The sequence below is a fragment of the Cavia porcellus genome, unplaced genomic scaffold, assembly GCF_034190915.1.
Source record: "Cavia porcellus strain 051 isolate PalLab524CR breed Dunkin Hartley unplaced genomic scaffold, mCavPor4.1 scaffold_2, whole genome shotgun sequence".
NCBI lineage: Eukaryota > Metazoa > Chordata > Mammalia > Rodentia > Caviidae > Cavia > Cavia porcellus.
This window is the reverse complement of record NW_026947485.1, coordinates 118,542,492-118,554,809: the sequence shown is the minus strand read 5'-3', so window position 1 is coordinate 118,554,809 and position 12,318 is coordinate 118,542,492. Positions and strand designations below refer to the sequence as shown.

The following is a 12,318-nucleotide window of genomic DNA, read 5'->3' as shown; positions in this document are numbered from 1 at the left end:
TAACCACTTATGGCAATTTCTGTCAAATTAAAACGTGACACTCTGCTTCACCCTCCTGATTCACAGGATCTGGCACCATGCAACTTCTGACTCTTCCCCCAAGTCATAATGACCAGGAGAGATGGATGCTTTAATCAGTTTAGGACATCGAGGCAGCCAGGACTGTGCAGCTAAAGACACCCAGCGAAGAGCACTTCAGAGCTGTTGCAGAAATCCGACAGAAAGACGGGATGAGTGTGTCAAAGCCGTGTGTGTGTGTGTGTGTGTGTGTGTGTGTGTGTGTGTGTGTGTGACAGGATTCACGGTGCTGTGTCTTTCATGCTAAGAAATGCTTTAAAAAATTAACACTCATGGTTTTTGTTCACACCAATGTGGCCTAATTTATAAACAGAGATCTGAGAACCGGGACACCACAAGGCACAAGGTACGTCCTGAATAGGCCTGGAAAATACTTGCAGAGCAGACACGCGAGTTCACGCCTCCCTCCAGCAGTGCAGTGCTGCTTGCTCTGGGCCCCGCCAGCCGGTGGCCCCGAGGGGAGCTCGTGCTGACAGGCGGCACGGCTGGAGGACGCAGACCTGCTCCGCCCATCGTGTCCTTCACAGGACATGGGCCACCTTGAGCGCTACACTGCCCGGTCTCTTCCCCACCTGCTTTTAATTCCAAGCTTGCCAATGTTAGCTGCCAAGAACCAGGAGAAGTTTTGTACACGCAGTGACTTAAAAGGTCACTGTGAACAGCAAATTCTTGAACGGCGTTGCCACTGCCCCTGAATTACCTGCGCATGCTTGGAGACCCAGTGGCGGAGGACGTTCAGGACCCGATTGGTGGCCGTCCTGCGAATGATGAACTCTTTGTCACACATTCTCTCCGTGTTGTTGAATCCTGAGGAGGAAAAACAGCACAGGTGTGGTAAGAGCCGGTCCCCAGGAAAAGCTTGCTTATCTGGGAACTGGGGTCATAGAACTTGCCGGGGTTGGGGGAAGCTGAAGACCGGAGCTGTTCTCACAGCCACCAGCCGCTGTCAGAGCAGCTGCAGGGTCAGCACAGACGTTTATGCTCGGAAAGCTACAGTCACCCTAACGCTGCTTCCGGTTCTTTTTTTCTTGGTCACAATGCAAAGTCAAGAAGAGGATTTTAGACCTGGGCCCCGCCCAAGCCTTGATCCAGGATTTTGGATACTTGCAGGAGGATGAGCTGAGGTCTAGGCCTGCAGGTGACACCAGTGCTGTACCGCACACGCACGTGGGAAGCAGCACAGCTTGGTGTGTAAGGATGTGGGTGTCGGAAGTGCGAAAATGGCAGAATCCAAATGTTTTCACCACAAGAAACTGTAAGTAGGTAAGGTGCCAGGTTTATTAATTAGTTTGATTTAATCATTTCACAATGACTATATATATCTCAATGGGATACACTGTCCCTCATAAATATTAATTCTATATAATTTTTACTTCTCATTTAAAACAAAGCAATTGCTTTTAAAAAGCCAGACTGCTCGGAGTCAGGGTGCTGCCCCCACACCTGGCAGATGACCTCACTTCTCTGGTGTTCACTTGATCCTAGACCCCATAAGTTAACAAGCTGTTGTGAGGCCATGTTTGTTAATCTAGGTTAAGCATTTAAGTGCGAACAGTTTTATCGTGAGTCAGGGTTGATCCAGATTCCTTTACTGCCAAGAAACCATTTTCATGCCCACTGACTCACTGTTTCATAAAGTTGTGCCACCCAGTCATAATCAAATGGCACATTTCCTTTTAAGAATTAACTCTTCTTTGGCTAGAGTGTAGCTCAGGGGTATAGCACATGCTACCATGCATGAGAGCCCCGCTCCAACCAAGGTTCAATCAGTTTAAGTAAATAAATGTAAAAAGTCAATACTTTCTGAAAGAGTTGTCTGGATTGAACCTTTTCCTCCTCTCCTACCTTTTCTGTGTCCTGTTCGAACTCTCCTGCATCATCTCATTACTGTGACATCAGGAAAATCATCAATAATCTCCATCTTCCTATAGCCAGGGACACCTGTCACCTGCCCACAGGAAGCTCACCGAGCTCCAACCTGTGAACTGTCACCCGTGAGCACGTGACACATTCACATTCCAGACCCACAAGCCCGAGCCCTCTTGCCGTTCTCTTCCATGCCTCTAGCAGCCCTCAAGCTCAGTCCGTTCCAAAGGAAAACCCATAGCCTGTCCACTGAATTCCACCCTCTTCTCGTGTTCCCTGTGCCAGAAAAGCAATCACACATCTATCCAGACATGCAGGCCTGAGACTCCAGTGTTTTCCCAGCTCTCTGCTGCTCCGTAATGATCTTACCTGCTAAATCAATTGCTAATCTGTCTATGCCTTTCTGTCTAGAGCCCAAATTGGGGGTGAGCTACCAGCAACCCTCACCTGGTCCACTATGGTGGTTCCCAGCTCACCTCCACGTTCTACCTGCCTGCCCAGGTCTGTTCTCACTGGAATCAGAAAGATCATTCCAAAGGCCCAAGGGGATATGTGGCTCCACTGTTTAAGGGCTTTCTGTGCTGTTCTGATAAACATGAAACCCCTTTACATGCTCTACAGGTCTTCCATGGCTTGGTCTTAGCTTCTGCCAGGCTTTTCTGGATCCACACTCTTTTAATTCCTCTCTGCCTCTTCATCCTCATGACCCTGGGGGTTCTGAGCTTACTGCTTCGTAGGCAGAACAATCACTCTGCTCCTTTCAGTGAAAATCACTGCTTTGGCTTTTCAGATCTGGGCCTCAGACGAGCCTTTCCTGGCCTCCATTGGACAAATTTCCCATTACATTTCTCCTAACACCACACCCACTTACTTCCTGGCACAGACCACACTTGCAATTTCATGTTTATAGATGTGATAACCTGATCAATATTTGTTTTCCTCCACGAAGACAGGATCCAGTTCATCTTTTGGCTGGGTCAGAGCATCTGTGTGGCACGTGGCAGAGGCCACACGTGACACACGTGTGCTAAATGAATGAATGAAGCCCTGGAAGGTATGAACTTGCTGGGTCAGCGATGAGTGTCGGATGCTAAGTGATGACTCTGAGAACAGTCCTCAGACACTGAGCGTAAGATGGACAAAACTGTGACACTTCCAAAAGGCAGAGCCTTTGTCGTTCTCCTTCCACCCACCAGGATGAGTTTTGTCAGAGAATGTGATCATGTACTCTTGGCAAACTAGAGATCCTGAAAAAATATTTCTTTACTGAAAATTAGAAATTCAGAGTTAAATATAACAAACATCACTCAAACTGGTGAGCTGAATCCTCAAGGAAGAAATGAATTCTCCAGAATCAAATACACAGGAGAACCTGAAGGCCAGAGCCAGGCCTTGGCAGGGGAGCTGGGCGCCATGCTGGGAAAGGAAGGTCCCCAGCCTTGGTAAAACAGTGAAACGTAAAAAGCAATTCACACATGAAGGAGACAACTGGGAGCCCTGTCTGAGAAGGAGGTGTAGCTCAGTGGTCAAGCACTTACTAGATGGGCAAGGTCCTGGGCTCCATCTCCAACAGTCCCCTTCCCCATAAACAGAAACCCCCAGTGGGGATGGAAGGGGGAAAAAATCTCTCCTGAGAACCAGTAGCCATAGGCCGCCCATGTTGGATTCAAACTCAGATTAAACAATTAAAAGCTCCTGAAGAAAAAAACACAACCCAATACTACAACACATACCATTGATGGATCCTACCTAGCAAGATTATCAAAACAGGGTCAGAAACACAGCTCCACAACAGCCAGGAATTTCAAACACTCCAATAATTGAACAGCTCTAGTTTAAGAATCCTAAAATTAGGGTGTTTACAAAGATGAAAGATACAAAAGTGGGCACTGAAAACATGGCCAAAGAATAAGTATTTTAAGAGATTTTGTAGGAACCACATAGCTTTTCCTACTTGCTACAGGTAGCAAGTAAGAAAACAAATAAAATTATTCATTCAATTATTCTAGACAACTTTAAATTGAAAATCAAGACCCCAAAGAAAAATAAACACAAATTTGACCCGACTGAATAAAGAATGAGTAAACAGGAAATGTGTTTTAAAAATGGATCTAACAAAATTAGCCCGAATGCAGCAAAAAGAGCTAGATAAGGAAAACAGAAAAGAAAATTTTTTCTCCATATTAAGATATGGATGAAAAACTTACAATTTTCAATTTATAGTAAAATTGTTAGCAAAAAGATTTTTTAAAAAGCAAACAAAATGAGCAAACAAACAAACATCCAAAGGGTCAATATAGGGAAAAGAATTTCTCAGCACTCGATGAAAGACATGGCTCTACAGGTCCAGGAATCGCACCTAGACACACTGAAATAATAAAGATCCCTTTGGAGCCACCAACAAGGATACTTTGCTACATCTAATGACAAAGCAGACAAAGCGGGTGGGACGTGACTGCAGTTTACTGTAAGGTGGGTTAATCAAGTAGGACAGAGGCCTCCACAGGAGTCAGAGCTGGGCAAGAAAGCAGAGAGGAAGCTGAAGAATCTCAAATACTGAGAAAGTGGATGGGGCAGGGGGGTCTTGCCAGATAAATACATAAGATACATAGACAGACAGACAGACAGTAAGAAGACAACAGAAGGAGTTGAGAGGTGAAAAGAGAAGAGAAATGGGAAGCTGGACATCAACAGGAAAGGATGAAAGGCAGGGTGTGAGAGCTGCTCTTTTGCCCCTACTGGTGTGCCCACACCTGGGCCAGCAAGGGGACGGGACAGCTGCTCTGAGGGACAGGCCGTCAACTACAAGGGCGTTTCTACCGCCCTCCAAATGACTCGCTGTCACAAGCTTAAAGGCCACGGGAGGAGTCTTCTTTATCAAACGTCCAGTGTACCCATAAATTGCATCTCAACTGCAGTTACCGTTTGAGGTTAGGATTTGCTGCTACTGCTTGGTCGCTTCTCTTAACTCACTCAACAATAGTGGCTCTTTGTTTATTTTTAAGATTACAGCTTGGTACACTCACAGACATCACTGTGCTGCTCACAGCTCACTGTATCTGCCACTCTCCAGGCCCAGAATTCTCCTGAAAATTAAGCACACACTCACATAAACAGTCTTCAGCAACACCTCTCAGTCAGCAAAGCTGGACCAATCCACAGCTAGCATAACGGGGACTCAGAGTAAATGACCAGCTCTGTGACACAGAGTAAATGATCAGCTGCAGGCAGGCACAGCCTTCCAAAGGCTGTGGGGACACTGAGAACCAGGCATGGAAGACCTCAGAAACACACCCTGAACCTCATCCCTCAGCGGTTCAGTGTGGGGACAAACTACCAACCCATCTGTGACCCAGCGTCTCCACCCACACAGGGAGAATGGTGCAGGCCTGCTCAGGGATCAGTCATTCCTGTAAGACAGAAACTAGAGCTGGGTACCCGACAGAACATTGTCTGCCACAATTCTCACATTTAGCTGGTTTTCTCTGTCCATCCCCTTAGCCCAGCAGCCTGCACTGTACACTACGGACAGCTTCAGATGAGAAGGGTATGTGAGAGAGTCTCAAAGACACACAGACTTCCTTCCCATGGGAGCGGCCTGATCAACACAAGCAGGTCTCTGACCAGAGGGAAACAGGCCTCAAGTTTCCCTGTGAGGAGGTAGGAGCAGTACCTGACACACCTGCTGGATGCTCAGCGTGTCTCCCCATCTCTCACCATCTCTACAGCTATGTGATCACAGCAACAATTTCTGCATCTTGTCAGGTATCATCCTGGCAAGCCACTACCTAACAGTACTGCTTGGACAACATTTATTTCTGAATGTAAGTATTAACCTCAGTTTTTCAGTTGAAATGGAAACTGGCAGCAGAGGTGAAATAATTTGTTCAAGGTCACACAGCTAGAGACATGAACAAAACACCAGGTCAACAGCCACAGAACACTGGCTGCCCCCTGCCCTGCACACAGGGGGGAAGATTATCCCAAATCTCATGTGACACGCTCGTTCTTGGGGGCAATCACCTAAGGGGGTGGATTTGGGGTGGTGACCTGCTAATGTTTTCAGGGGCTCCATTTCCGTGGGTTACCAGTGGATTATAACTTTGCAGACTTTTGTTTGCCAGGCACACTAACGCCAAATCAAATGGGTTTACAGTAGACATGAAATGACGACTCTCATTCTAGGAAGAAAGCAGCAGACTTAGTGTCTGTCTGCCAATGAGAGGCACGTGGTGACATTTCTGTCTACTTCTCTTCAGTGCTGGAACTGTCAGCATTTCCAGGAGGCCGAGGAAGAGGACAGATATGCTGGTCTTACAGCTCTCTCAGGCCACCCAGAGGGAAGCCGGTTATCTCTCTGCCCAGCCCACCCAAGAGATAAGCCCCTCTCCAGGAAGCCCCCCACTCCGGCCTTCACCTGAGACTGCATGGTCAGCCCCCAAAGGACTTGTGGCTGGGCTGGTGGCCGGGATGAGGGGTGAGTGGCCACTCCAAGCTCAAGGTCAGCAGGGGACACAGTGTGGGGATGTGCACCAGGGCAACAGAGTGGTTTTCCTGTTCATCTGTTTCCACCTTTAGGTACACGATACCCCTCAGTTTTTAAATTCCTCTCAGTCAGGCTAACCTGAGATTCTCTCTGAGAGCAAATTAATTGGCGCAATAAACAGAAACGAATCTGTGTAGACTGGGGGAAAGAAGCTTAGCTGGCCTCCCATTCTCTGTAATTAAAAATACACGAAGAACAGCGAAACCAGGATCTTTGCCGGCCTTTCTTCGAGTTATCAGTGACTAAGACTGTCAACAGTTTCATGGGCTTTTTGAAAGGCATATGCTGTAAGATTCTGAGAAGGAAGATTATACACTGACTTGAAAACAGAACTGATTAAGAACCTCTGAGAATTACCTTAGTTAATTCTCATATTCCTTGCTTTTAGAGATGAGGAAACGGAGGCTCGAAGTCCCACAGCAACCTGAGATCACACAGGGTAAAACTAGAGCCAAGGCTTTTGGCCAGATCACAAACTTGAGTCATGTGTGGGAAAACAGGCGCCCTGTGGGTCCCTAACGCTAAGCGACGAAGCAGAACAGGGGGGTAAATGTGCCCAGGTTCTCTTAGAGGTGAAACCCGATTATGAATGAGATAAAGAGCAAAATACAAGACGGATGATAAGAAACAAGGAGACAGAGCTTTGCACATGAGGAGGGGACCGAGAGATGGAAGGAAGTGAGGAGAACGGCGATGCACTGCACCCGCACAGCAGCTCCCCACGAGGGGGCACCTGCTCGTGCTGCAGACCTGGCCTCGCAGACTCTGCTCACGGAAATGCATGACCTGAGCAAACCGTCCAGAAGTGGCCTGCAGGTAATCGCCGGGTGACCTCCATTCCCAGGTCTTTAGGGGAAGGAGACAGAGGCACTCTGCAGGGGCACTGCATGGGTGGCTTTTAAGGGGATGGTGAACCACAAGGCCGCAGCATGAGCAAGCTGAAATGACTTCAAGAAGGAAAGCTGAGGGGGCTGGGGATTTAGCTCAGCGACATAAGCACCTGCCTTGCAAGTAGGCGGTCGTGAGTTCAATCCCTGGTACCGATAAAAAGGAAAAAGACAGAAAAAAAAAAAAAAAAAAAAAGAAGAAGGCAGGCTGAGCAGGCTGCAGAGGGACCAGAAACCGAAAGGAGGTGATGCAGGGTTACGGGAGACACTGAAAGCTTGAGCCAGGTGGAAAACTGAAGCACAGTGATCCTGTCAAAAACTCACGAAATGTAATCTCTTCGGTCAGAGGTGCTGGACGGCAGCACCACTGTTACCCACCCAGAGATGCCCGAGAAGCCCAGTGGACACCAGGGAAGAAGGGGCGAAATCTGTAAGGGTCCTGGTCATTTTCTTTTCTGCTCCACTTGACAGCCAACTGTCTCAAAAAGCAAAGGCAGAAGGGGTCTCTGTCAGCTGTCATCACCCCAAGGCCAAGGTTAAGATGATTTCCAAGGCTTGCTGTGTCTCTTCCAATGGGTCCCCAAGCATGGCTAGAAATGCTGCTCTCCTGGGGCATGGGGTGAGTGTGAGTGGCAGCTTCTCATCAGGGAAGTTTTTAAAATATGTGTATGAAATTGTAAATGCAGGCTGGGTACTCAGCTCAGTGGCAAAGTGCCTGCCTGGCAAACACAAGGTCCTGAGTTCAATTCCCGGTATCAAAAAAACAAAAACACAAACAATTTTGAATGCATGGAACTGGGTAGGGATGCAGGTGCCACAAAAGAAGGGATATTATGAAGCCAAAGAGGAAATTTTTAGTTGCCCAGGCTGGGCTCAAATTCGAGATCCTCCTGCCTCAGCCTCCAAGAGTGCTGAGATTAGAGATGCATCCCCCACACCTGGCTTGTGTCAATTATTTTTGCAAGAGCTGAGATGGCAATAAGCAAGGACAAGTGAAATACTGCTCAGAGGGAGAGACGATTTTAATAAATCATGAAATAATAAACAGTAAACTAACAAGAGAAGAAAAATAATCCCTATCTACACGGAGTGATTGAAAACCATAGTATTTAATTTTTTTGCTAATTCACACGGGATTGCATAATCCGGTCACACCGTGGGACGGGGCTCTGCTGGCTGCCATGTGTGGTAGCCCCAGATGGAGCTGATTCAAAATATTCACTGCCAGAGGTCACCTTGACTTTGGGGAGGAGCCCGCTCGCACAGTGCCAGACCCGGTAAATAGGTTGGGACGGGGTGCCCTGTCTTCCTGCTGGGCGGTGCTGGGCAGCAGGACTCACTGCATTTTTGATCACACCACTTAAAGACACTCAGGAAAGAGGACGCTGGAGTTGCTGCAGAAAGTAGCAAGAAGGACGCGGTGAGTGTGTTCAGAGAGGAATTATTCTGAGGAGGACCCATGGCAATGTGCCTTTTCCTGTGTTGTTTTTAATTTAAACTTTCTCCACACACCGGACTGCCTCTTGCCTATCTCCCTTTAACACACTGGTGACTTAGTCACTGTATTTACTGCTTTAGTTGTTATATCCAAGATCTTCTCATCGGCCTCCCTCTGTGAAGGAACACACTACTGCATCCTGGCTTATTTCCAGGAAGCTCCCTGCCCTGGAATCCACCACTTTTTCCCTCCCTCTGCCTCTGCCCCAGGGTCTGGAACCACAAGATTCAGGGAAACAAGACAGGGTCCCAGGCCACCCCACGCTGGCTGCTGGGGAGGCTCCACCTGTCCCCCATGTCTTTGCAGAGCCTGACGGAGTCTCTCTGGCCTTGTCGTGGGGAAAGCTGCTCACATTTGACACGCAGACTTCCAGCACAGCTCTCTCAGGTTCTTGCACAGAATTTGGGAGCCTCATGAATCCCCACTTCCTGTCTCATCTCCCCCCACAGAAAGGTCTCAGCCTGTCCCTTCCAGAACTCACACTCTGGACCAGGCCAACACGTATAACTGGGGTGTGGCTGCTGGAAGGCATCTAGAGCCCCAGGAACCCCATCCCTGCATCTGTTAGCACCAGTGTCCATCAGACGGAAGGGCGCCTTTCTTCAGAACCACAAATTCTAAAAGGATTTTCTATTTACTTCCAAGACATAGTCCAGCCTCTAGAAATGACTCATAGGACTGTCAGATAGCTCTGGAACTCATTTCCTGCCAAATCGAGTCGAGCATTTAGTGAACATAAATACCAACTAATGGACTCCATTGACTCCTTGACGTCACCAAGCTCCCCCTATGTTCTTCATCATCAAGTTTGGCCGTTTCAAGGGCAGAGAACTCAAGAATTGCAGCAAACTCGTATATATGTGGTGAGGAAAAGAATTGTCCAAGAGTAAGCTGGCCTCCCAGCCTGGGGTCCTAGGGAAGCCCTCGGACAGACACTGGTCCTGCAGACCTGAAGGCAGCCTTCGCACTCCAGCCCCGAGCCAGCTTACTCCACTTTCACAGGCCTGAGACAGACTATCCTGCAGGCATCCTTTCCAGGCTGCAAACACTACGGTGACTTTCAAAGCTAACATTAGTCAGTGCTCAGGCAGGCCAGAGAATGAGGTCATTTGTGACCTCCTAGAAATTTATTTCTCATCCCATTTGTGGCAGGGACCCACAGCCCCCTGCACTTCCTTTCTTGTCCTGCCTGGGAGACACAGAGTGCCTGATTGCCCTTTGCCCCGCCAGCTGTCCCTGTCCCCAGCTGGCTTGAACAGCTTGAACCTCAAAATCCAGCATTTCCTGTCCTTCTCAGGAACCTGAACAATCAAATCTGCAGACACCACCCTGGCCCGGAGCCAAATCCCCCCACTCTGTCTGTACAGCCCTCTCCGTACACACAGACCTAAGTGCACAGCCCAGGGCTTCCACCTGGACCAGGGCTTCTGCTTGTGCACTTCAGGTTGGTCTCAGGATTCTACAAACAGCTGTCCCGCTTTTATCACTGCTTTTCTGGGGAAAAAATTTTATCAAGCTTCTCACTCCACCATCCCCATGAAATTTTGGTAAGTGATATAGCACCTGGCTCGATCACCTTGGGTAAATAAACTCTGCTGTCTCTGAATCTGATAGCTTTCTAATGGGAAGGTAGGAGCGCATCACCTAAAAACCTACCTATATTGAAAGAATACAAGATAACTCTGAATGCCCTCTCTTTTCAAATATGTTACATCATACTATGACAAAAACACCAGTAATCATTGGGAGCAACTTCAAATTATTAGCAAAAATTGTCCAAAGGCTAAGAATACTCATAATCTGTATTTGAAATTTGAACCAAAAACGTCTGTTCCCTAGATTTACCTTAGTTCTTAAGATATTTCTGATGGGAAACAGAGCATAAATGAATATATATAAAAAGTAGCAAGGCTAAAATTCTGGAATTGACTTGAACCAATTCTGGAATTGACTTGAAAACTCCTCTGAAAAACATTCACCATCATAAGACTGCAGCTGCATCCAGCCTGGGAACTGCTCCAAGACGCTGCAAAATGAGCCCAGGAACAGCATCCACAGCAGCCGGAACCACGGTCCACTCGCAAGGCTCTCAGGGAACCTTGGGCAAGAAAATGCCAGGACTGAACTGGGGACCTGCAGGCCCTTTGAAGCACCTTCCTTAATCCTAGTCCTCCTGGCTTTCCAGGGTTGGAACCCTCCGGCTCCAACAGAACCATCTCCCTCTGGCACAGACTGGTCCACCAGCAGAGGGCACTGGTGGGCAGTGTAGCTGTGAAGTAGCCTGGTGAGGTACAGATCTAGGCGTCCCCCCCTAACCCTCCTGTGCTCCAAGTAGGCTTTTGGAAGCTGACTGGGTAATGAGGTGCTGTGCGCACCTTTGGGTTTGTCCACTACTGAGTTCACTGCCAGGAGGGCCCTGTTTGGAGGTTATCACTGGGATGACACCTGGAAAGGCGGACTGTATCTCCTTCCCCAGCTCCCCTCTTCCCGTTTCCTGGCCACCATGAGGTGAACAGTCTCCTCATCCAGGCCCTTCCACCGTGCTCCTTCTGCCTTGAAGCCAGCCAGCCAACCACACACAGACTGGGATGCTGAAGCTGGGAACCAAGATAATAAGTGGCAGGCATCAGGTACGGTGTCCCAGTGATGGCAAAGGGACTGAGCAGAAGTCCTGGGCACCATTCACCACACCACAGCCACAGAGCTGTCCCCAAACCGTGCCTTCCTCCGCAGCACTGCTGCACTGTGACAAAGGTGGCTCTGAAAGCCCTTACCTAGCAGGTGCTGTGTGCTCCGCCTTTCTGGGTGATCAAGAAACCGGTGTCCACAAGAACTAGACACTGGAACCTGAAGCTGTCCACAAAAGGTACGCAGAGCTGGTCCCTCCACCTACCGAAAAGCACATCTAATGCCCCCATGCAAAGCCACGCCAGATGGTGTTGCCCTTGCCAATGGCGACAGTGTGAAAGCACATGTGCCCTGCGATGTATGACACTTTCAGGACAGGAGGAAGCAACTGTGACCTTTATTATTAACACACCAGTCCAGTTCCCCTAGACCAAAGCCTCCATCTTTTGGGGGATCTCCCCAGGAGGGAGCCAGGATGTGCCGATTTGCAACTTGGCCAAGGATCTGCCCGTGCCCTCCAGGGTGGGAGGCAGCGGCTCAGAGGGGAAAGGGCTGTGGGTCCCAAGTGTTCCCCACCATTACTGCCTGCAGAAACCTTGTGGCACTGTGGCCTCAGTTATGTGTCATCACACACAGGGTGGGCGGTCGTGGACACTGTAGCACAGCACGGATTCACTGTGAAATGTGACCCCTGGGTCTCCAGTTTGTCCCTAAAAATTACAGTGAGTACTGATTTTTTCTTTTTAGTTATTTTGCTAATTCTTGCTGATGTAACAGGTAGTGCAGGGGTGTATGTGTGTGTGTGTGTGCATGCA

At 48.6% G+C, this 12,318-nt stretch overlaps 1 protein-coding gene across 4 annotated transcripts in view; it reads right to left on the bottom strand.

The window, feature by feature from the left end:
* Rasgrf2 (Ras protein specific guanine nucleotide releasing factor 2) overlaps window positions 1-12,318 on the bottom strand; it is a 171,145-nt gene that overhangs the window by 40,093 nt on the left and 118,734 nt on the right. For all 4 annotated transcript variants that reach the window (XM_063245278.1, XM_063245279.1, XM_003479514.5 and 1 more), the window contains exon 18: window positions 779-885. In XM_063245278.1, the coding sequence (XP_063101348.1) occupies window positions 779-885 (107 nt within the window). The remainder of the gene's footprint in view (window positions 1-778; window positions 886-12,318) is intronic.